We start from the raw sequence: 24,337 nt of genomic DNA on the forward strand, positions 1-24,337 counted from the left end.
TGATATTTTTCATAGGTCTGAGACTCCTGCAATTTACTTCTTTTAACAAAATGCAGATTTTGAAATGCTCTACCTGTAATGAGTGATAATGTAATTGGATAAAAGCTGTGAGGATGAATAGAGCTTTAAAGGTCACTCTTGTAAGAAGAATTAATGTGTTATACCATTAATAAACCATGGGAAACTGTGGAGCAAAAGATAACATACTTAAGTTATTGTTAATGACATAGAGTTCACTGCTGTATATCTCTCAGCTACAAATATAGAAAGTGACTTTTTGAGGTTGCGGAGCAGTGTCACTGTGCATACTGTATGTATAAGATAAGCGGTCTTTAACTGGTGTAGGAGCTGGACGGACATAGCCTACTTCTAACAAAGGTTTATCCTTTAATGGAGAACTGGAAGAACGAAAGGCTTGTGAACACCATGCAGGGTCTTTTCGTGCTAACTGCTAGGACAGATCCAACCAAAGGTACAGCGAGTAAAACTCCGTAACGTGTTGAAACCGCTTGTTGATCTTAAAAATGGGAGCCTGAAATTTCAAGTCACCCTCCAGTAGGAGCTACGCCACAGAAGGTTTTGATGTGTTTTTGGCAAAGGTACTAAGGTCCCTAAAAAGAGTAGAGAAACTGGATCATTTTTTTTTGTCTTGAGAGATGAATGTCTTTAAAAAAAGTCACTAGAAGTTACTTTTGTTACTCAAGTGTGACACAAATGCAGTCATTTGCTAGACAGTTACTTCCACTGTTTGAATGATTGGAGCTGTCAATGCAAGGCACAAGTTGTCTGTCCTAGGTGTACGCAGACCACCTTGCTGGGCTGCAGCTGATCCGTCACTTTCCACCACCACTAACTTCAAATTAAAGCCATTCCTCTGAAAGCATATCTTCAGGCTGCTTGGTTCCCATGGCATGGAGAAAAGCTCTTTTATTGTTCAGTTGCCTTTGGAGGACGTAGACTTACAGCCTTCTGTGATTAACAATATAGCTACATTCAGGCATACAGATATATAGTCCTTTAGTTCTAGAGCTATTCTTATAGTGAATAAATTATGCTACAGACTGAGCAGTCACAAATGTCGTGGCTTCATGTATGACTTTAAATCCAAGCATTTCTTTTTGGGAACAGGCATATGTCCGTGTACTAAAAACAGAAACAACTTCTCTCTGCCCTTTGCCATTATCTGCAACATCTCTATGCTAGTTTGGCAATCCTTGTAATGAAGTGCGTTTTATGTAATGCAGTTCCCCTCTCTGTCAATAATTCACCACCTACCCTAAACAACAATAATTTACATTCAACTCGCTTCTATATTAATCATTTCCCTGCACACCAGCATCTTGGCAGCTACTGAAAAACATAAGGAGTGCTTGCTTTTATTCACTGTCATGTGCCAAACTGTCTCAAAGATAGCAGTATTCAGGAGAAGCCAAATAGTCTGGAGAGGGGCATGAATTCCAGTTCTTAGGCAAATTTGACTGTATTGCAGATTGAAAGTATTGTACCTAGCCTAATCAAGAACACAACCAGCAGCAATACTACTGTTTGTTTGTTTGTTTGCTTACTTTTTAATTTATTCTGACTACATGCAGGCTTGATCAGTAACAGATGCAAAGTGGGGAAGAAACCCAGCAAGTTGATAAAATGGAGGTTAAACAAAAATAAATCAGCTGGTAGCTGATGTGCTGGTGTAGAGTACATCCTTCCTTATGCTGGAAAAGCTGGAGTTACTGGAATTCCATTGGCTGGGAATTACTGAACTGGGTCATTCGATAAAAGCAATGTAGATTGAGTTATTGCATGTAAAACTCAGGGTTCCTGGGTACTTAGCCAGAAGCTAACTGTTAGTGGAATTAACAACAGTCAAACCACACAGAAACTTTTCTTTCTCGTCTTTGCCCGCACCAAGGAAGCCAGGAATACCAGTCCTGTTCTGTCTGCGATCTAGAGAAGCAACAATATAACCCAAACCAAACTAAAATCCTCACAGCAGCACAGCACTGAACTAATCTGACATCAGCTTCTTCTCCTGAAATGTTTTAAGCAGCAAGACAATGTCCTATGTTTTTTTGGCAATCAGTGGATCAGATAGAGGAGTCTAGCAATACAACAAGGATGTGTAATCTGACATGATTAGACAAGGCTCTTTAGGAACAGAACATTCATAATTGAGACAAAGAAAGAGTATTAATAACACTTTCCTAACACGGCAGTTAGCCATTTTATATTTCCTTTCTTTAATCTTAGTGTTTTTCAACAAATCATGGGATTTAATAGCGTGTTTTGGCAGATTAGAGGATTTATGGCCCAGATGTTTTTTGTTCTAAAAATGGATTAGGGTGTAAAGTTTGCTGGAATCCATGGAACATGTTGAGGCAAGCCGGTCATTTTGTGTGTGATTAGTGCCTGCCTTCTGTCTCACAGTCCCTCCATCTGTCACAATTCACCAATGGATCTGGTTAGATTTAGCCTCATGTCACAAACAGAAGTCCCTTTTCTGGGCAATTTCATATTACAGATTCATTTTATGCCGTTTTTATGCCCTAGTTAAAAGACAGAAAGAAGTGTGTGCGTGTGCACGCGTGTGGGGATGTGCAGAGGGGGAGGGAGATTGATAGATATTAGCCTCTCCTTTAATGTTTGAAAAATAGACTGGGGCTTGGAGTCCCCCATCAGTATTCTATCCTACAAATCACATGCAGATCATAATAAGTATAATCTACAGTACGCTAAAGGAAAAAAATGACAAAGTGTCACATTTAAAATTAAATAGTATTAGCTGTGCCGGTGATGCTTGTAACATTTTAAAAGGAAATAATTCAGTGACTACTAAGGCTAAGCCCTAGGCTGTGAATTTGCAGCAAAACAGTGGACATTTGACCTACTATTAGCAGCTTGAATAGGAGTGGGAATGTAGGTCTGTGTAGCTGTGGTTTCTTATACATTTCTGAATGACAGGTGGTGGTGAGGAGCATTCAGTGGATGAGGTTTCTCTTCCCAGCCATTATGCGTTTCATATCTATAGCAAACCACCGCCACCTGTGGTTTATTTTAATGTATTCACAAGTTTTAAGAAGGGGAAGAATGAAATGGTCTATTTTCAAGAGTTTGGGATCGCTGGCATGATCAAAGCTTCCCGTAACTCTTATCCAGTTACATCCTGCTGCATACAAACCGCAGGGCTAACCTCTGCAGCGTCAGGGAAATACTGAAACTAATGGGATCAAATACCAGGATGATGATTTTGGCACTGAGGTTTCTCATACTTGCGATCCAGGTGGCTCTGTCATAAGAGCAACAGAATCACAAAGCACGGATGGGTTTCTGGGCATTGCATTTTAGCTCCTTCTTGTTAATAATAATAAGCTGATTGGTGCATCTCATGGCTGAAAGCTAAAGTGTTCTCTTGTAACTTTCTTTTTTTTAAGATATCCTTTCTTCTATCACGTCGTCAGGTTATTTAAATGACCACGATGCTGTAACCAAGGCAATCCAGGAGGCCCGGCAGATGAAGGAGCAACTTCGGAGGGAACAGCAGGTGCTGGATGGGAAGGTGGCCGTTGTCAATAGCCTGGGTCTCAATAACTGCAGGACAGAAAAGGTGAGTGTCCGAAACTCCCTTTGCAAAGGGTCAGTGATTGCGTGTGGCTCTCCGTACAGGTACATAGATTCTTCCCCGTTTTTCTTCCTCTCCTTTTTCTTACTCTATTTTTTTCTTCCCCATTTCTAAACAGAATAGTTGCTTCCTTCAAAATAAGTGAAAAGTAAGCTGAAAGCTGTAGCCAAAAGATGACATGAGAGAGAGACCTGGAGACCCCTGGGGGAGACTGGAGAGGAGGCAGAGATAGTTAAAGCCCTCACAAGAACTTCGGAGGCCACTAATTCTCTGTTCCAACCTGTCAATGTATATTATGAGAAGGTGATCTTGGAAATCTCTGGGTCTAAGTGGAAATCTTGCTTTATGGAAATGCTTACATGTGTTTGTGAGATGAGCTGGATTTGAAAATATTCAAGCTTCTTTAGGAACATAAGCTTTGCTGATACTCAGGCTCAGCTTCTGGGTATTTAGCCTTGTGAGGTTGTCATATATGATATTTTGTGACCATTGCAATGTAACACTGTCATATCATGTTAGATGACTTAAGAAAATTGAAAAAAATGGAGAATTGACAACACAAACTGCACCAAATATTTGCAGTGAAACTTAGAAGCAGCAGAACGTATGGGCTTTACCACCTTCTGCTGTTGAACTGGCCTGTGAAGCTGTGCTATAACAAAATATTGACAAAGTGAATACTTTCTAGTAAAATTTGTAAATACTGTAACTGTCGCGTATGTCAGAGAAGTTGTTATTTGCTGCTTTTCTTTGGAAGTACCTGATGTCTTCCCGTGCACTGCCATGGCTTATGGAGGATAAATAGACCTGCCAGTCCTCGCCGCCACATTTACAATGAGCTGTCCTTGTAATACTGTCACCTAAGATATTCGTCCAAACCCTTGTGTGCGTCTCAACATCATATGCTTAGCAAGACTTTTTTTCCTCAATCCCTCTCGTCCCCTGCAATATTTTCTGAGGCGATACAGCCTTTGTCATGCAGTGCAACGAAGGTGTTGTCGCATTTGGTGTAAACTGAATTTTACTGAAACTGCTTCCAGTAGCTTTTCACTTAAGGCCTTGTGTGAATCACAGAGATAGACAGATAAATAGAATGAATAAAAATGATCAGCTATTTAGCAGAAACTTGAAAGTCAGTCATCCTAGGAAGCTCTCAAGTCAAACAATATTGTCCAGAATGAGCAGATTGCTAATTTGGATAGCTTTCCATTTTCCCTGGTTTTAGATGGAGTTTGATCAATAAGCTGTGAGAAGCCAGCAGTCTGGGTAATGAATGTTAAATGTACATGTGCGTCTCACAGTACCGTACTTTTTTCATCAGCCTGTCCTGGGTGTAAGTGATGTAGAAATGACTCCAATTTCATGCACTTTCTTAAGAGTAAGGGGAACGAAAAAAAGAGGTCAATGTAATAGGTGTTTGGCAGTACGTACAACCTCTCTCAGAAGAATAGCGCTGGTACGAGGAGAGAGAAAGGACGGGAGGAATGGAGCATGTTTATGGCATTTCACATAGAAGAGTACCAGAAGGGAAAGGGGAAAAGCAGAGTGTTAGATATAAGAAGAAGTGATCACAAGCACAAAGGAATTTATATTCAAATATTTAAGCATTCTTGAAAGGATGCTCGGAGCAGAAATTTCTTTTCTCTGTTCCCCATGTAGAAATGACTTTAACACTCAGCCAGATGCTAATGCAAAGTGACTCAAGCTATTCCTCGCAAGCATAGCTAAATTGCCGTTATTTGTTAAGCGCATTGAATTCAGCTGTGGATACAGCAGTTGGTTGCATTCAGAAAGCATCTGTACTCGGGGTTTTTTTCCCCCCTTTTTTTTTTTTTAATCCTCCAAAGCAGAGACAACTCTACCTATCTCCCCCCTCTCCTCCCTTGTGCTGGCTGGGAATTGTCAAGTGACAACCGACCAAATCCTTTTGGACAGGAAGCCTTCATCCTGAGTTCTATATACTTGCAAAGCAGGCCTTGTGGTTGGATCAGGAAGCCCATTAAAAGCACTTTGATGGTATGGAAATTCATCTTCATGAAGCACCCAGGCCCCTAAGCAGCATGCTGTTTAGCTGTGGTTACAGATCAGTCATTCACATCGGAGGGCAGTAATTGTGCTGACGGCTTGTTCGGCAATGGAAGTACATAAAATAATCCCAGGCCCTCCACCATGGCACTGCGAGTTAATCTTCTTTAATACAGATCAGCTGTTGTTCTAACACATGACTTTATGCTGGCTCTAGTGACTCTGCACAGCCTTTTGATTAAGTAACAGGAGTGGAACCATCTGCATTCACTTTATTCTGTTAGTTTCCTATTGTTGGGATTCTCCTTACCCCTTCTGTTTTCACTTCTCACCCTCAACCCCAGTTGAAGTTTATTTTCCTCTCTAATTCATGCCTCCTGGTGGGCTCGTGGAGGGCAAAGAGGAGTTCTCTTACAAGGTAGCAGGAAGAAAAAATTGTTTGCTCAGTTGAAATTTTTTCTAAAGCAACTGTAGGTTTGAAGATTTTTGGTACAATAAATGGCAAAACTTTATTGTGGCACATCAATTTGTTTTATTTTATTTTATTTTATTTATTTAAAGTGGAGACAGGAAGGAACAAAACCAAGTTTGAGCTCTCCTAGAATATAGTGGCATTTGAGTTGCTGCGGTCACTAAGCCACTAAGCACTAGTTAAGAACTTGCATTATTTTATATTGTAGGGCCTCCTGAGCTGTGTCTTGACCCAACAGAGGAAAAGTCATAGGCCATGAAGTTTAGGTACTTACTCTCCTTTCCCATATAGGCTCTAGGCCATGCACAGACTAGCCAGCTGTGAAGTTCAGATCCAGGCAAACACCCCAGCTTCTCTGAAGTTTGTGTCTGTCTGCTCTAGGGCTTTAAAGTTTTCTCTTTTATTAAGAGCAAGATTTGAAAGGATGGAAAGTGTTGCCATTTTGAATTAAATTTTGCTCTGGTTTTCCCTGTTTTCAAGAGGGAAAAAAGAGAGAGAGTTGCAAAGGTGGGTAGTGACAAATTGACTGCTGCAGTGTTACCACTGAGGGTTTCCCTTCAAAAGCTGAGGGTCCTGACGGAGGACTTACAGGTGGTGCCTTGAACTTCTGGAACATCGTGTTTGCTCGATGGTTCTGTCCTGGCAGGAAGATTTTGAATTGGGGATGGAATTAAAAGAGGGTTAGCCTAGTGTGGCCGTGTGTCCGTGAGCATATTAATATTTTAGAAATGTACATTGTGTCTACAGGTACATACAGAAGAAAGACTCTCCTTCCAGTAGAGTGATCTCAGTCTTTATAGGCAAAAAACCCCAAATTTTCTTCCCTTCATTGGTGCAGTGGCTACTGTAGTTATGGAGGCCTCCAGTGCTCTGAGACAGGTTGAGTTTTTTGTTGCATGAATTGCTGCTGCAGTTCAGAGCACGTGTGTTAGACCCTTGGTAGGGATTTATCTGTCGGGGTAGCTGGGCAGGCTCAAGGCTGGAAATCACCTTTGTGAGTCTCTGTTAAAGCTCTTGGGGCTTTTCTCCACGCACGTACGCGACCTGTTATCTGGTTCGTATTGCCGGATGGGTTGATCCCTGTGGGCAGCCAGATCTGCCAGCTGTAAGGCAGTGGTCTGGCAGGAATTTTGAGGAATTGGAGAGAAACTGTATAAAAGGAGTCTTAAATGAGAAAAGATTTTTTTTAATGGCTGAGTTGATTTGGGTGAGTCACTTTATGGGCATCCAACTTGGACCATCTTGAGGGATTTGATTTTCAGAGGATTACAGTAAAAACTATGAGCATCACAATGAACATGGATTTTACTAAAACCTATTTTAATTGCAAATGCAGTAAAACATATTTTTACATTACTTTTCTTGGAAACAGTTCCGTGTATAAATGAGAAGTGTGTGTATATGTTTTTCTGGTTTCTTGGAAACCCAGGAGCATAGTTTTATTTGTAATTGTCATCCACTGTTAATTATAGCTTGATATGTACTATACATAAACAATGTTACCTTTTCTACATGTAGCTCAGAGTGTGGATTGCTGCCTAGTGCGAGCACCACGACGGGCAGCATCAGCAAACAGACCCAGGTCTATTTGTTCAGCCCCAAAACTGCCTGTTCCTCTTCAAAGGAGATGTACGCAGCCACAAGGAGCCAGAATGTGTGTGCATTCATACAAGCCTACGGTGCTCCCTTCCAGAGATAAACGCAGCACAAACACACGCCGAGCTAGCCAGTAATTTTCTGACTATAGTCATGCTCTCAAGAGTTTCGTGTGTGAGCACTGGTAACTGTAAGATAGGAGGAAGGGGGCATGCGAGCAGGTATTTGCACAAGGGTCTGCGCACGCTGGTGCAGACACAGGCACTGTTTTCCGAATGCTGATGCCTGCTGCTGCGGAAGGTGCAGGTGTCGGGGACAGTTGTGTCAGTGTCCACAGCCATACGAGTGGTTCAGACGTGCACGGATGCGGTCACACTCTTAGCAGGCTCTGAGTACATCTGAAGCCGTGTACCTCCTGTGCTGAAGTGTTTCTTAACCTGTGATACAAGTTCTCCCTGTTATTGCTTGGAGTGTGTCCTTTTAAAAGGCTCTGACATGTGCTTGTCTGCTGGGCTGTAACTAAAGAGCTATTTGTAACAATATTTATTCCAGCATTGTAGGCAGGAGCCTATATTACTTATGCTTATAGAACACTGAGTTGAGGATGCCTTTCCTCCTCTTCCCACCCACCCCTCCTCCCACTGCCCTCCACACTCCCGCCCCCACTCCCCCCCTTTCCCTTAAGAGAGGGCCAAACATGAAATGACAGTGACCAATGTTGACTTAATGTGGATGTTTAATAATGAAAAAAGTGTGTCAGTTCCAGCGTTAGTTACAAATGGCAGTAAGTATATCGGGTGGCAGCCCTGTAATAATTTTACATCCATCATTCCTTCCTGATGCCTCGCTGGCTGCCTGATGGATGGGGATAGCAGAGTTAACTCTTGAGAAACTGCTGTGATCTGCTGAGCTGAAATGAATTCTGTCCCTGCTCTCCCCTCGGGGAGGAGGGCGATATTAAGAATCTCAAACCCGCAGATTCTGCTGTCTTTGAGAAATAAAACGCTGGAGCTCACTTTACTAAAGGCATGAGGAGGAGCTGGTTTAACACATGAGATTTAAACTCCTCTTGCAGTAGAGAATTTTACTTCAATAACATTTTTTTTCTTCCCCTGATGGATATATTTGAACCAGAAAGTCAAGAAAAAACTGGAGGAGAGAAGGACAGGGAGGAACATAAAAGAGAAGGATTGGTAAAACAGACTCTGACCCCATGCTTGCTGCAGACACTGACAGTCCATGGGTCAGACAGTAGTGAATAAGTTGTCATCATTGAAACTGGGAAGAACAGGACCCGGTGCAAGCCAGGCTTCCCAAACAGGAGAAACCCTTTGGAAGTAAGTCCAGAGGTGCAATACTAACATCGTAAACCAAATCATTTTGTAAGAGTTGAAACCTGCCCATTCTCATAATCTCTGTGGTATTTTACTGGAAAAATACTTTAGCATTCTCAGTGACTAGTTATGGTCGTATTACACGCAGACATTACATACACACACACTTATCCCTACAAGTTCAACAGACCACTAATATATATGTCCTGTAATTTGTACCCCTCTCTGTTCCTCACGGGCCTATAAAATACTAGAAGAGATGATCAATGTAATAGTTTTGTTCTCTTCTCACAGTGAGAGCAGAGATCCGTTTGGAATATTTATTATACAACAGGGGAGGCAGGGAGTATCTTGCAGACAATGGACCGATCCAGTCTTACAACACAGAAGTTGACGTATTATCCTAACAACTGTATATCCCCTTCTTATTACCCTTTTCCCTACCCTCTTCCTAATTTTGGCTTACTGAGGTTCTTTGCCAGCAGAAATTCCTGTATGCGGGTCGCAGTCCTCTTTGTTAATGCTATCAACACAGAGCAGACAGTTTTCAAAACGCGTGACAAGGCGGCGAGCAGGTATTATGTCATCACCCATCCATCACCCCGTATGTCAGCCTTTTAGTAAGTCCAATCAGCAGGCTTACAAGGATCATTCATGTTCAAGAAGTCCTCTATTCAACGGGGCTACTGTATCCATTGTCATTTCTCCTGAAACTTCTCTCAAATTTAATTAAAAACACATGTCAAGTTTGCACACTGCAAAGATCAAAATTGTTTTTGCCCGGCACTGGTAACTAAGCATTAAACATTTTGATTTGCTTCAGATGAAAGTTTATTCCTTCCCCCTCCCATAGATTTTTCTTGCCGCTTGCTTTGTGAAGCTTGTGTATATTTATATTTACAGCCTCTGCATTTAATGGCCACATGCCTTGTTTTCACAGATGGCCAGTGGAAGACTTCCCCTCCCCCCTTTTCTTTTAGTAAAGCCTGCCTTTGGTTTTGCTACTTTTGTCACAGTGCCACTACTCTCAGTTAGCAAGTGCCTACGCATGGGAGGGAGAGATTCTGCAATGAGGATTTATTTATTCCCCCAAGGGTTTTAGCTCTCTGTTTTAAAACGGCCTTTTCTTCCCAAATGACCATCATGTACTAAATGCTCAGATATATTTTTCAAAGAAAAATTAAGTGCACATATTTGTGTGTGTCTTTAGTGCACCATTATAGCAGGGATATATGGGCAGGATTAGCTAATAAAAAATGAAACATACAGAGGGAGGGACAGATTCTGCCCACAGATGTGCACACAAAACTGTTGAGGTCAAGAAGAGCAGGCAAAGAGGCAAAGGAAGAACTCTGGATCCTTGTAGCTGCTGAAATCTGAATGGGATGTTAAGTCTTCGTTCACTCCAAAGGGCAGAGATTAGAAACATTCACAGGTTAGTGTGGATCAAGGAGGAATGTAGCTGTTTATACCTAAGTGGAAACTTTATTAAGCCCAATAAAGATGGACCAACTTCCTCCTGAGAAGAAAACATACAATTGACTTGAAGTTCTTGTTACGTCTTTTGAGCTTTTTGAGTCTGTGTTGTAAGTTCTAATCTATCCCCTGCAGCCATGAGACCTAATTACTTCCTGAGATTTTATGGTTATTTTTACATAATCATGTGCCTCCAATAGCTAGGGCTTTCAGCACATTGATGGGCACCAGCACTGAGTGCAATACCTCTCTTCGGAGTAACAGAGGCTGAGCCTGATTCTTCTGTGAATTGTGTCCAGAGGGATCATCAGCCTGTTCTGTTCTGCCCATCCTGGTATGCAGGTGTTCCTTTAGCTGAGTGGCAAACAGCCTCTGCTTTGTTTGGAGGGTGCTGAACTTTTAATTTTATTGGTGCTGATGCTGGAGAGTAGGCAAGCTAATCCTTACGTCAGGACTGGAAAAGTGTGGTTGTTTCTTTCTTAGGAAATAGCCTGGATAGTATGTCAACCCCTTCCTTAGGGCTGGGAGAAATGTAAGCAAAGGTATGTCAGCCTTCAGAATTTTAATACCTTCTAGGGAAAGCCAGAAAAAAATGGTCAACATTGCTGCACAGTTGAGTCACCCATTGTTTAATAAACAATTGCCAGGAAGGCAGAAACTGTGTTCTTGCTTTCTCGTTATGTGTGTGTAGACCCTCTTTCCCAGGATATCCTGCGGGGGTTGCCTTTTCCATCTTGTTTCATTTTTGGTTTGACAGCTTTCCTTCCCAATTAACCCCTCCTTTCTTCGCTAATCAGCTGCAGCAGCTCTTTCTGACTCACCGTGAAATCCTTCACTAAAATTTACGTGGCAGTTTTCATCCAGAGATATCAAAACTCTTCACAAAGGTGGGAAAATGTCACAATCTGCATCTTGCTTAGTTGGGGAAACTAAGGTGCAGCAACCAACAATTCACGCGAAGTTACAGAGCCTGTCAGCCCAGAGAGCAGTCTAGAGGAGAAACTGGGTCACGTAACTCTTAACATATTTGCAATCAGTGGATTACAGCTGGATCTGGTTGAAGTCGATGCCTATGCCCACACTGTAAAAACTTCTCTTCTTTCCGTTTGCTTTCCTTTTTTAATTTTTTTTTTGAAGTAGTGGGCTAGGCCAGTCTTACCTGCATTTTCATTTAAAAATCCTGACTTGCACTATTTCTCAGAGCTCATAACCAAAGAAAAGGAAGACCTAATTTCCTCTGGAATTGCTGCTTCCCATCAGTTTGTTTCCAAGTCATTTACTGAGGAAGTCATTCTTTCTCCAATAAAGAGTTAAAAAAATATCGTAGCAACCTGACCCCTGTTAGGTTATTGAGGATTTTCCTCTTTTTATTTTGGTGGACTCTTTCTTGCCTTCAGTGCTTAGAAAGGTACTGACTTGGGAGCCCTTGAAAACGAAAGACCTATATCCACAAATGTACAGCGAAGAAAATGTCTGTACGAATTTCAGTAAATTCCCCCTCTCCATGACTGGCTGGCTGTTCCTGAGAGGAGAGTAGTTAAATGTCTGGGGCTACTTGAGCCATATGATTTTTCCCTGTAACACCTCATGAGGCACTTCTCTACTGAGTCCATATAGCACTTCATGTAGATTACAAATCAGATGCAATGATTTCTAAGGCAATATTGAGCTAATCTGGATTTGAATATATATCATAAACCAAAAGGTATGGTTCCCTTACCAAGTGATGTTGCCCAAATAAAGACTGAATGTAATAATTCTGAAAGAAGAACGCTAAAATCAGGAAGATCCACAAATAAAGAATGTTCTTTTATTTTTTCTTGCCTTGCCTCTAATGCTGCTTTTAGGTTCTGTGGGTGGATTATTCCATGAAAAAGAGAGATCTCTGATAAGCAAGACTGAAAGAACTGCGGGGGCGGTGAATGCATTGTTTCTTCATACTCAACTTTGATGCAACAACAACAAAAAAAATCTCCCAAATGATAAATTGCTGTGACATTATAAATAATCTTTCATCTTCTTTGGTGGTCCACAGAGTTTATATAATTGGAAGGCTAAAACTCCTCTTTGTTGTTTCTTCCCGTTTCATTAGTACAGTAGAAGACTATAAAATTGTGCAGCCAGAAGGGGTTTAACAATTACTGACTCAACATTTGAAAGTCTCACTCTATTTTATCATTTTATGCATGTGCTTTTTTATAAGCCCTGCAAGCATTGCTTAAGTAAAGTCCATTGTAATGGTGGATCTGTAACTGCTCTTATTTTTATTTTATTTTGCTTTCCCTTTTAATGTGCCATCAGCAAGACTCACAATTCCACACTCACAAAGAAATTGTAAGCTTAGGTTACAATTTTTAGGTAAGATTCAGGAGTGCTAGTTTCAGTTTCTAAAACTACCAGTTCTACTAAGGAACCTTTGGCAAGTCACAAAATGTGTGACTCAGTTTCCCACCTGCTAAACGGAGTTAATAATACTGCCTTTCTTTGTGAAATTTTGTGGCTAAACTCACTGATCAGTGCAGAACACTTAGGCAACGTGATGCACAGAGTAACCAAAATCTAAAGACAAAGTCCCTCTGAAGAGAGCTGAGAATTCTTTTATAGCAGGATCTGGGCTGTAACATGGTTTGAACTGGGTCCCAGACAGTGTGCACGATCCCTATTTTGGAGTACTGTGGCATTAATGTTCAGGAGTAGAGCCTGGACTGCAAATAATTCATCATATGCAAACCTCTGGGCACACCTCTCACCACTGCCAGTAGTTCCTCTAAGTTCTTCCAGCTCTGTCATCTGTAATGCCTACCTACCTACCTCATGTTTTCCACATTTTGAAAGGCTGTGGATGAAGATTTTATAACACAAGCTATTCTGATGTTTATTATTGCAAGAGGCAGAGGAATTGCACAGAAAGATTACTTTGTAGAAGTCTTCACTCATGTCAGATGTAGGATAAGACTCTTCACCTTTTTCAAGAGCTAAGGAAAATATCATAACGTTGAATGGATAACACCTGGCACCAGCGGTGTGACTGATAATTAAAGATGTTTTTCTGTCATAAACAGTAATGAACTTTCATTGCGGGATCATAGTCTTGCAGCTAATCTGCCTAGTACTTTAAGATTTGGTGCGTATTGGCCAAGGTGTGTGTCAGCATGGTTGATATTTACTGGGGACTGCTGAGAGAAGACTTCTGCCTCAGCACCACAAACCACATTAGATGCTGTCACAGACCCTGCTCAATGGCCTAAGATAAAAATGAGCTTATCAAAACTCAATCTATTTAAAATATCACCTTTAGGGTTTAGATGTGGGAATCTTTCCCACAGAGCAGGATGATAAAGAGCTGGACTAACTGGGCTTGGAGCAGGAAATGGGACACCGAAAAGGACAATAACAGGCAACCATCTGTTTCTTTTTATTTATTGACACTGAAGGGAAAAAAGGTAGCAGGCTCTCTGTCCATCAGTGTATTTGTAATTCTTATTTGCAGGAATTGATGAGTGAGTTTCTCCTTGCAGTCCATAGGTAACCATGTTTGGCTCTCTCCAGCTCCTTTACAAACACTTTTTTTTCCCTGGCCTTTCAGTTCACTTGGGATAAGAAGAGCAGGAATATGAAGAGCTGTGCGTGAACACTGCTCCTCTAGTATTCTACACTGGCTGTATCTCTGCAGGCATCAAACTGAAAGGAAAAATATTCCTATCAGGGGAAAAGGGGTAGGGTTAGGGGAGACGGAAAGTGAAGAGTGGACTGCTTCAGTCAAGCTGCTAACCTTGAGTTATGCAATCGGAAAAACAGCTCTTGCCAAAATACGATTCTAGCAGAGTTCAGAGTACTGTCAGTGTTTGCCAAATACCCCAGCCAAAAGGATGTCTCAAAGAGGGGGAGGAGGGATCCATTGCCATATGCCCAGCATTCACAGTATTCTGGAAGAACTATGGAGTCCTTCAGGAGCGGAGGCGTGTGCGTGGTCTCAGGTACGCCCTGGGGGTTGGTACCATGATCCAACACAAGGCAGAAGCAGTGAGGTCAGAGGGGAGTAGGCAAATATATCAGAATGTCTTTATTTCTCAAACCTTCCAAGGTTTTGCTTCACGTTTGTGTAGTAGTGGGAGGAGTTCTGGCAAACATGATCAGGCTGTTCTACATATGTTTTGACTCTTCTTGTTTTATGTTTCTTCTATGAATGAGACTGCAACCAAGTTCTTGTCATTTTTAGATCAATGTTTTGTTAAACTATGACAGCTATCCATGACAGAGAGCCAAGTAACTTTTGCAGCTGACCACAAAACTGAGTCTGACTTGCACTGCTTAGTCATTTTTTATATATTTTTTTTTACATGACACATTCTGTGTGTGTATGTGTTTTTCATTGTTCTTTTAAATATAATGAGAGCATAGCTAGGAGCTGTGGTAAAGATCAGTCTCCTCCAGCTGATTACTTTCTTTGATTAACAAAGTTTTAGAAACTTCACATTGTGGCTATTGATGAAACCTTTCTCGTTATACTTTGAACAGTTGGGCTATTGTGGGATTGATTGCTCTCTACAGTATTATCTTCTCTGGTTTGCCAATTACAATTTTAAATGATCCAGACAACAGAGCTCTCGCTGCCCCTACGGAGAGTCTTTCCTGCAATCCAATAGAAATGACCATTATGATAGTTTTTCCCAACCTCTGCTGAAGTTCTTCATAGAGGAAAAAGATGTTTATAAGATGTCTTTCAGCCTTCTAGGGCCTGATCCAGAGTTCAGAAATCTAGAAGAAAAATAATCACTTCGTCTTTAGCAAGAGATCCCTTTGCTTCTTGTCCTGCAAGAGCAGAAGCTTTCCTTACTGTTTGTTTTCACTGCTTTGTTTTCTGTCTGATTTTTAGCAGGTTTCACAAGCAATTCTTTGCACCACTTCCCTGGGTTTGGGCCAAGCTTACCTGTTCTTCCCAGCAGTATTGGTTGTAGGCTGCAGTTGTTGCCACTCATGCGTTGCTCATAGGATGAATAGCATTTTATATCTTCAGAGCGTGGGGTGACTCTGAAACAAAGGGATTATCAGTCTGGTTATTTCCTTGTAATTTTAAAAACCTAGAAGCATGTATAATTTCGTCAGCTGAACTGGTATCGCCATTTCTTTCTCTGCCCAGCGGCGTTCAATAAAATGATAAAAGAAGTTTAAAGAATAGTTTAGTAAAAGTTTAAGGCAACGTAGCACTCAGGAATGTCCCACCGCCTCCTGATTTCTAGTGCTGTGTCACAACTGCTTTATTACCGTGTGCTGCTGAAAATTCACCGGTGATCACTGGATGGTACCACAGCTTACTACTGTTTAGACAGCTAACTCAACACAGCGCAGTGGTGGTGGATTTTAGAATGTGGTGGTGGTTTTAAGAATGTGGTGGTGGTTTTAAGAATGCGTAATTTGCTGTTGAGTTAAGATAACAATGATAAATAGATCCTATTTTTGTATAAACTTGAAACCCCTGTGGACGTCTTGTTGTGGACCTCTGAAGTTCTTAAATAGGTTCTGTGAGAGGAGGATGAAGTAATGTCAGCAGGTTGCCAAATTATTTGGGGTCAGGGAAGAAAAGATTTTTTTTTCCCTTTATTTCTTGGGAGCTTCCATAAATACTTTCTCCATAAACTGAAAGACTGCATAGGAAAGGTAAAGAGGTACTTCCATCAAGCAAAAAGCAGTAAGTCATCATGCTTTCAAGCCAAACAACATGGGACTGCTGCTTAGCCCCTTTTGAATGTTTTGTAATTGTAAAAGCATTTCTGTGTGTCAGGACTGGGGAAAAACGGCTGCCCTGTTTAATGGGAAGAACGTAAGACAGGGAAATGGAATGCTGCTTACATATAGTCAGGCTTTTGCATCCTGCCAGAGAGTCACTCATCTCACTCTGCTCTCTTTGTGCCCTTGCAGAGGCTTAGGAAAGAGCAGGCCTTAATGTTGCTGAAGCACTTTTTTAAACTTCGACGTTTCTAGACGTTAACACGGAAAAGCACAACTGGCTGTTTTGACATCCTCTGTTTCAAGAGCAGCACTGTTTCAAGTGCAGAAGTTCTTTTTCACTGCCACCTTATCGTTGCTGAGTGAATTACATTGTCATTCTCTGTGTTTAAGTAGCAGGGACTAAATTGTCACCATGTTGAAAGGGTGGTCTCTCGGCTCACCTGTATTTCGGCTGTCCAGAGACCCACTTTCAAGCCCGGGAGCTCAGGACTCGTCTGGCATTCCTTCTCAGCCCCTCTTCCATCATGCTTGTACTCTCTTGCTTCATCTAATGTGGCTGTACCTCAAAAATGCAAAACTTTGCCTGAGATGGATAGCAGCGGCTGAGCAGCTGTAGGCTTGTTAAGTCAAACTCTGATAAACGAGCCATACCCGGTGTGTACCTTGCAGACAGCATGCGGGAGTATTCGCTGACCCTAAGACTCAATCAGATCATGTCAGCAGAGTGTGGTTCTGAATGTAGCTGCCTCCAACTTCAACAGCTGCGTTTACTGCATAAAGAAAAAGCTGTTAAGCCTGTGCCCTTTGCGCTCTCAGCTCTGTTTCTCTAAGAGGTTTATACATGATTCAAGAAAAGTCTGCAACAGAATAGCTCCCCTCCCCCATAAGACACGCAACAAGAGGAGACGTTCTTTTATATTTTAGGTTGGTGGCAGCATTTTTGAATTATTTCTGACATAAAAATTTTTGAACTCTATCGTTAATGAAATTGACGGTAAATAGATTTTTTTTCTGAGCAAAAACTCTCAGCTTCCGTTGTATATCTGAGATCCATTTGGAAGAAAAATGAAGTCCACTTATTCCTGACTTTCTGTCTGCTGACAGGCTGCTTTGGAAATGAGAGCTGAGTTAAAACCAGTAGATCAAAGAGTTTGGTAAAACTAAATGCCTGAATAGTTCAGGTGCTTATTCAAGGCTTTGCCGAGCTTTCTGGATCTGCTGTGCCTGGTAGCGTTAACAGAAACCCTTTTACTTGTGATAGGCTGACTCTGCTGCATGAGCTTGTCCTGCAAAAACCAAGAGGATAACTCAACTTGCACTCTTTCGGCGGTGACAGGTCTGGTTACAGACAGAGCACCAGGGGTGCGAAACGGATCCACAATGAAAATGAACGTGAGGAGTACGAAAGTTAACCTCATGTTCCCTAAATTGTGCGAGTGTACAAAGTTGAGCAGATGAGCCTCGTTTCTAACACTCTCCAGAAAATCTTTGTGAAATGACTTACGTGGATTTGAACTGTTCTTTGAATTGCAGATGCAGGGATATCACATTGCAGGAAGCATTTCTGTATTCGCATTGTTCTCTTTTCTGTTTTCTTCTATAATACAACCCAGTGACATTATTAGGCTACATAGAATAGTTGTAAAGTCTCCAGCTGCCATGTGAAATCTGAGAGTTTTTCAGTTTGTTGATCTTTTACAGTCATCAGGAGTGGAACAGAACAAGAAAACAGCAATCTTTCAGAAAGAAGCTCAAAAGAATTTTTTCAACTGGAGCCACTTTATTATCGTGCTGTATCATGTCATTTTCTTAGCTTTGCAAAAGGCACAGTGCCTAACTTTTTGAAATGTTAGTATTGCTTTCCTGAAAGATTTATTTTTAAACATATGATTGTCAGGAAGAGAGAATGTTTATGAGTAAAAGTCACTGGGAAAACAAAAACAGTTGGAAAATGGAACACCTTTGTATTTCTAAAGTCAAACAATTCAGGGGGAAGCGAGGTGTTTTGAAGAGAACATTGGAATTAATGGCCCTGGCATGTTGTTCTGGCAATGTCTTTAGACACTGCTGCAGCCTGACGGATTAATTGGCAGCACGCACTAGCCTGTTGCAATCCAGGGTTCACAGATAGTTCTGACTAGATGAATGACAGACGGGGTGTTAGTAGGGTTGGGCAAAACAGTCTGGACAAGAACACAAACTGCTGCCCAAGTATCATGCTTAATTCAGGCTGACCCTTTCCCAAGGCCTGAGTAAGTTTGAACTAGAAGGTGGGCTTTTTCCCCCTATGGGTTTCTTCCTAAAATACTGCTCTTAAAAAAAAGAGCAAAGTCACACATGTGTCTGCACTTTGATTGCAGGCTGGAAATAGAGTAAAACAATAAATACATTGCAAAAGAGCGTGTATCATCTAAACTTCCAGTCTTGCTTTGCAATCCCAGGGATGTAGAGAGTTGAGGCATTCTTCAGATGTGCAGCCAATTTTATCATGCCTAACTAAACCAATCTTTTCAACACTATGAAGTTTGCTCATCACTAGCTAATAGGCATGTTTTAAAAAAGACTCGGTAGAGTCTGCAACCATATCCCTTCCAGAAAAAATATTACTGTGTGTTACCTGGCTCAGTAAACTCTTTTCAATGAATTGTTATCCAGCTTCCCTATCAACCTTCTAAATTACCAGTGAAATTTGCAGTTGCAGTGTACAATTATTTTCCTGATCCAAATCCCGTTTTCTTGCCCATGTAGGACAAAACAACACTGGAGACCCTGACTCAGCAACTGGCAGTAAAACAGAGTGAAGACGGGAAGTTTAGCCACGCAATGATGGATTTCAACATGAGTGGAGATTCTGACGGTCAGTGCAAATGGCTTATCCTTATTTTCAGGTTTGCGTGTACATATGAACAGCATCTAGAGAAGAATCCAAGTGCTTTGGAGGCCTGTGAGGACTAAGAGAAAATGAGTGGCTATGAAACAAGGCAGGAAAAAATGATTCATCATGTGGTGTTTTAAGTCTGGAGATGATTTTTAGCCTTCTCTTCTGTACACTGCAGTTCTCAAGATTGGACCAAGAATGTATTTCTGATGGTAAAAGGGAATAAAGGAGGCAAACAGATGTGGGATAAATGAGACAACGCAGTGAGTTCATGAATTATAGAGTTGATCAGCCATAGGTGTTGCATGTTCTGCCTCTGTAGGAACGTTCTTGGTTTGATGAAGCAAGCATAATGCTCATTGCTTTCTCTGATACTCTTTATGTTGTTGTGGATAGGTAAGCACAAAAACAGGTGGATGTGTAAACGTGCATTTGGTAGTCAGAGAACTGCCTAAAAAGGAGTGCCTAATGTTGCCCTGTATCACCCCCTTCCAATCTCAGAAAAGGTAGAAGATAGGTAACTTGTTCTGACCAGCATTCGGTAAGCAACAAAGGAAGAAAGTAAAAAGTAAATCTACATTGATGAGTTGGTTTTACATTATTAAGTAGTAAAATACAGTTTAGAAAAGCTGTTTAATCCTTTGTGTTGAGAAAAATGATTGAAACTTTTCATCAAGTCTATGCTATGTGATACTGAATCAATAGAATAACTCAAAACTAGACAATACACAATATATGGTATTTCCTACTGCTTCAGGTGAAAAGAAGAAACACCATTAACCTATTGTGAACACTAGCTCATTAATGTGCAACACCTGACATAGGTTACTGATGGCAGAGGAAGCTGCATAGTGACACACAGGCTGAGAATGTTTTTCTCTTTCTTTTTAGGAAGTGCAGGAGTTTCAGAGTCTAGAATTTATCGGGAATCCAGAGGGCGTGGTAGCAATGAGCCCCATATCAAGCGCCCAATGAATGCATTCATGGTGTGGGCTAAAGATGAACGGAGGAAGATCCTTCAAGCCTTCCCTGACATGCACAACTCCAATATCAGCAAGATACTAGGTAAGAATGGTAGAGCACTGTGCTTTCAGTAGCAAAACTCAAAAACTTCTGACTGAATAGAGCTGAGCGCCTAACACAACAGAATTACTGTCTTTAGAATATCTATTTAGCTACTTAATGGCTGCACCAAGGGCAACAGCAGGAGAAGCTTCCACTGTGCTGCCCGGTGATATACATTAACCACAACCTGAAATGTTCTTGAGTCTTTTTAATTATTGAGATTGCGGTGGTGGTTTTGGTGCAAAAATATGAACTGAATAAACAAAACCGGTTCATTTCATTAGGCTGTTGAACAAGCACGAAACAACTGCTATCATTTATTTGCCCACATATTGCATCTAACTAGATTCTATGGGGTAGCACACCGCAGTATTTGATTTGTGCCACAGCACTTTCTGCTCAAATCAATGGCCATAGGGAAAAATCCTAAAAAACATCCTTTTATTTTATACACTGACATTTTTAAAGGATTTTTATTATGTTCCTGTTATATTAAATTTCCCTTTAGTACATGATCGCTATCACAAGCTGCTTTTATTTTAAATATTCTGAGAAGAATCCTGAAATCAAAAAATTAAACATCACAACTAATTTCCATGTCCCCTACTCTTCACATCCCAAGCAATATTTCTCAAGAATATCATCTACTGAAATTCATGCCATAGTCTTCCAGCTTTTCACTACTTGCTCAAATTCCTGGGACCACATTCTGTCCTGTTATTCTTCTGTGACATGCTGAACGATACAGAAGGTGAATAACAAGGATCTCTGAGGCCAATGAATTACTGTTTTGCAGGAAGAAAAAAAAGAATCTGTGACCAAATGGGAGATGTTGCACTTTTACTAACAAAGACTGTTACAGGACCTAAGGATCCCCTCAGGCCCCTTGATAAATTTTATGCAGGGAACAACTTTTACCTGGGCCCCAGGTCTCACTGGTTTTGCAGGCAACTCGAGATGTGGCACAATTATGGTTGCAGCGTTAACTAGCTACAGAGCTGGTAGATTCGCTGAGTTTAGACTGGTCAAAGGTTTGAAGTCTAGCTTGATTGGAACTGTATTATGAAAAGCTAGCAGGGGGCAAGTGGAAATGAAATAAATTGGTCGGAGAGGCAGAATGTATTGACTGTGGAAGGCAGATGTGACAATATTAACCCATGATTAAAAGGCTGGTACGAGATGATTAGATTAGTTATGAGAACAGAATTAAAAGGCAAGATTGGTTATGTTGATGGTAAAATAACCTTATACTAGTTAAAAGGGATTATACTGGTCAGAGGTGTATGATGTGATTAGACTGAGGACAGGGCAGTAATAGTTTTGGTCTGTTTCTAAATTGAGAGTAGACCTGGTTAAACCTGTTTTTTAATAATCAGCTTCAGAAATCTACAAGATCATTCTGAATGGCCCTTTTCATATAGAAAGTACAAAGAGAGCTTGATGTTTTCCCTCTTAACTGATTGTTTTGGATAACAACCTCTGACAGCACGCTGCTAATTCATTCTGCTTAAAACAGGCGCTTGAGCTGGGCTGACATTTTACGCAGTCTCTGGGGATCGTGGTTGACATTTTAAAGGGCTTCTAAGCATTTTATAATACCCTAAAATCTGGTTTTAATAAGCCATTCTGCTGAAATTGTTAACATAAGGAATCACCTTTTACTATTTGGCGCTAGATCAGGGAGATATGGGGACATCTTTTTCTGATTAGATATACAGTAGTTGGAGTAAAATGTGCAAATTCATTACAGATCCTGTTGAGGTGACAGACAGTATAGCTGACTCCAAACTCTTTCTGTTTTGCTGCCAGATATGGGGAAAAGTAAGGTCTTAGGCAGCAAGAGATGATGTTTCTATTTCTCGCCAGCATCACATTTAATTTTTTTATTCCACCTATGCAATGGAGAGGGCTGTCCTGATGTCTTCTTTCTTGACAGAAACGTTACAAAGGTCTTCCCTCAATTGCGAAAGGCCGGTCTTTTGAAGTCAGCAGGGAGCTCTCTGTTAACTAACGTAGGGTGAACGACTAGAAGCTTACAGTTCAGGCAGGTATTAGGGTCTCTTTATTAGAAAGACACAACTTTTCCTTACCAATTTTTTTAGCAGCACAGCTACGCATTGAGGTCAGAGAACTCTGTCGCAGGGAGTAGCTTAGATGGAATTGTCACCGACTGAGGGTCATTTTTATAGTAAAATGAGAAGAGGTGCCCTTCCCAGCGCTAGAATTCTCTAGGGATTATGTTTGACACTGTGGTATTATGTTTTGAGCATAAAAATTAGATAGATGGATTTGTCACTAAATTCATCTGTGCATACGTTTGTCATCCATCTGTTCATTGCAACTTGAACTTGCAGATAATGATTTTTTTTTTAGTAAATGTTAAAAAAGTGCTAAAGTGGGTCTGCTGGACCCTAGCAACTTAAGTAATGCATTGTTTAGATATTTTTGTAAATATTTGAATTAATTTCTCTGATAAATCTGCATAAAGAGATTAGGAAAAGGTGAAGTTAGATACTACCTTCAGAAATTGTGGGTGCCTAAATGCATGAATACAAACCTATACACCTACCCATGCATTATACAGGTGTTTGTGTATATGAGGGTATTTTTTAAACGTAAAATCAGCCTGATTCACATACTCAGGCTGAAAAATATCCATCTAATGGACTGAAAGTTGGGCAGTGTTGCAAACAGCTGAGAATCTTCGTCGGAGAAGCTTGCTTTAAAATCTGCAATAAGCAGAGCTCCTAAACCCAGCTCATGCAGGCACATGTGTGCCTGAGCACAAAGTGTCGAGACAAGTGTGGGTGCATCTCTTTTCACAGAATCACGGAATGTGACTGCCCTGGACTCAGACAGCTGCCCTCTGCAGCCCTGGGCACAGCTCTGGCTGCCCTAGCTCACTTCGGGGGCACGAGCTGTGTTTGGTGCTCAGAATCTTCCGATTTCCTCATTGATTTTCAAAGTCTTTTCAGATCAGGGAGAATCGTGTGAGAATCCTGCTCGTCATTATGTATGCATCCAGGGAGGAAAACGGGTTCTTGTTTTCGTAGTCAAGGAGAAAAGCCTTGCATACTTGACCCACTCAGAGCTTTCTAACACAGATGGTGAGCAGAGAGCTCACCCAAGAGTGTAAATCTTCCCTTAAAAAGAAAAAGTTTTCAAGATTCTTCAGTCACACCTTGTTTCGGCTTGGCACTGTGCGCAGGTACCCGTGCCTGCCTGTGTGTGTTTATAGACACATAAAGCAATGGCAGATAAAGCTATTAGAAATACATTTTGCACAAACATGAGGTATTTTTAAGCAATTTTAGTATGTTGATTGATGATACTCATTCATGGCTTGGCTTGCCTGTGAGTGCAGATTCAAAGTTATATATTCTTCAAACTTTCAAAATTTCGGACTAAGACTGATCAGAGAGTTGGCTGCATCTTGTATAATATTAAGAAAACAAGTGAAAACTATAAAATGTAAAAAACAAGGCTTTAATAATCAGAAAATGTGGCCTTTTCCAAAATCTATTTTGACAGCGATGTTTCTTTAATTATTTATGATGCTTCAAAACATCCTAGTAAATCATGTTTGATATCTTTTGTAAAAATTATAAAGTCATGGTAAGAGGACATATTGCTACAGAAGGCAGCTATTAAAAATTTGCTAGGAAGAGAGGTGAGGCTGCCAGGATTTTTATTGTATTGAGTTTGCAGCTTAGGAAGGAAAAACATAATGAGTTGCATTTATGTATAAGTATTGTATGTGTAACTGTATGTACAAATATTATACATCAAATTGCATGTTCTTATGGCCCTGATCCTGCAAAGACTTATATCTTTGCCTAACTTCACCCATTATTTACAGATCTTTTCACATGAGGGGGTAGGAATCTGCCTGCCCAGATCTCAATGTAGGATTGCAGCAAGTGAGCTAGCACAGCAAAAAGAGGAATTGTGTTGCATAAAACATTTTCATGGCAATTCGGCAACAACTGATTTTAATTTCTACCTTTCTGTCCGTCTATCTGTGTCAAAATATATTTGAGTTCCTGCAGGTCCCCTCACAGCATGTAAACCAAATGTCAAGATTTCTTTAAAGACTGAGGTTTTTCCACTTTATTATTCATAAATAAAAACTCATTCATCAGCAG

The 24,337-nt window shown here is 40.8% G+C and overlaps 1 protein-coding gene across 1 annotated transcript in view; it reads left to right on the forward strand.

Annotated features, from left to right (window-relative positions):
* SOX5 (SRY (sex determining region Y)-box 5) overlaps positions 1-24,337 on the forward strand; it is a gene marked incomplete at its 5' end in the record, with an annotated part of 82,324 nt that overhangs the window by 52,163 nt on the left and 5,824 nt on the right. Inside the window, 3 exon segments of the mRNA XM_009867895.1 lie at positions 3,429-3,601; positions 18,998-19,106; positions 20,019-20,192. Coding sequence (XP_009866197.1) covers positions 3,429-3,601; positions 18,998-19,106; positions 20,019-20,192 — 456 coding nt within the window.

This window comes from Apaloderma vittatum, unplaced genomic scaffold (assembly GCF_000703405.1).
Source record: "Apaloderma vittatum isolate BGI_N311 unplaced genomic scaffold, ASM70340v1 scaffold10854, whole genome shotgun sequence".
Taxonomy (NCBI): Eukaryota; Metazoa; Chordata; class Aves; order Trogoniformes; family Trogonidae; genus Apaloderma; species Apaloderma vittatum.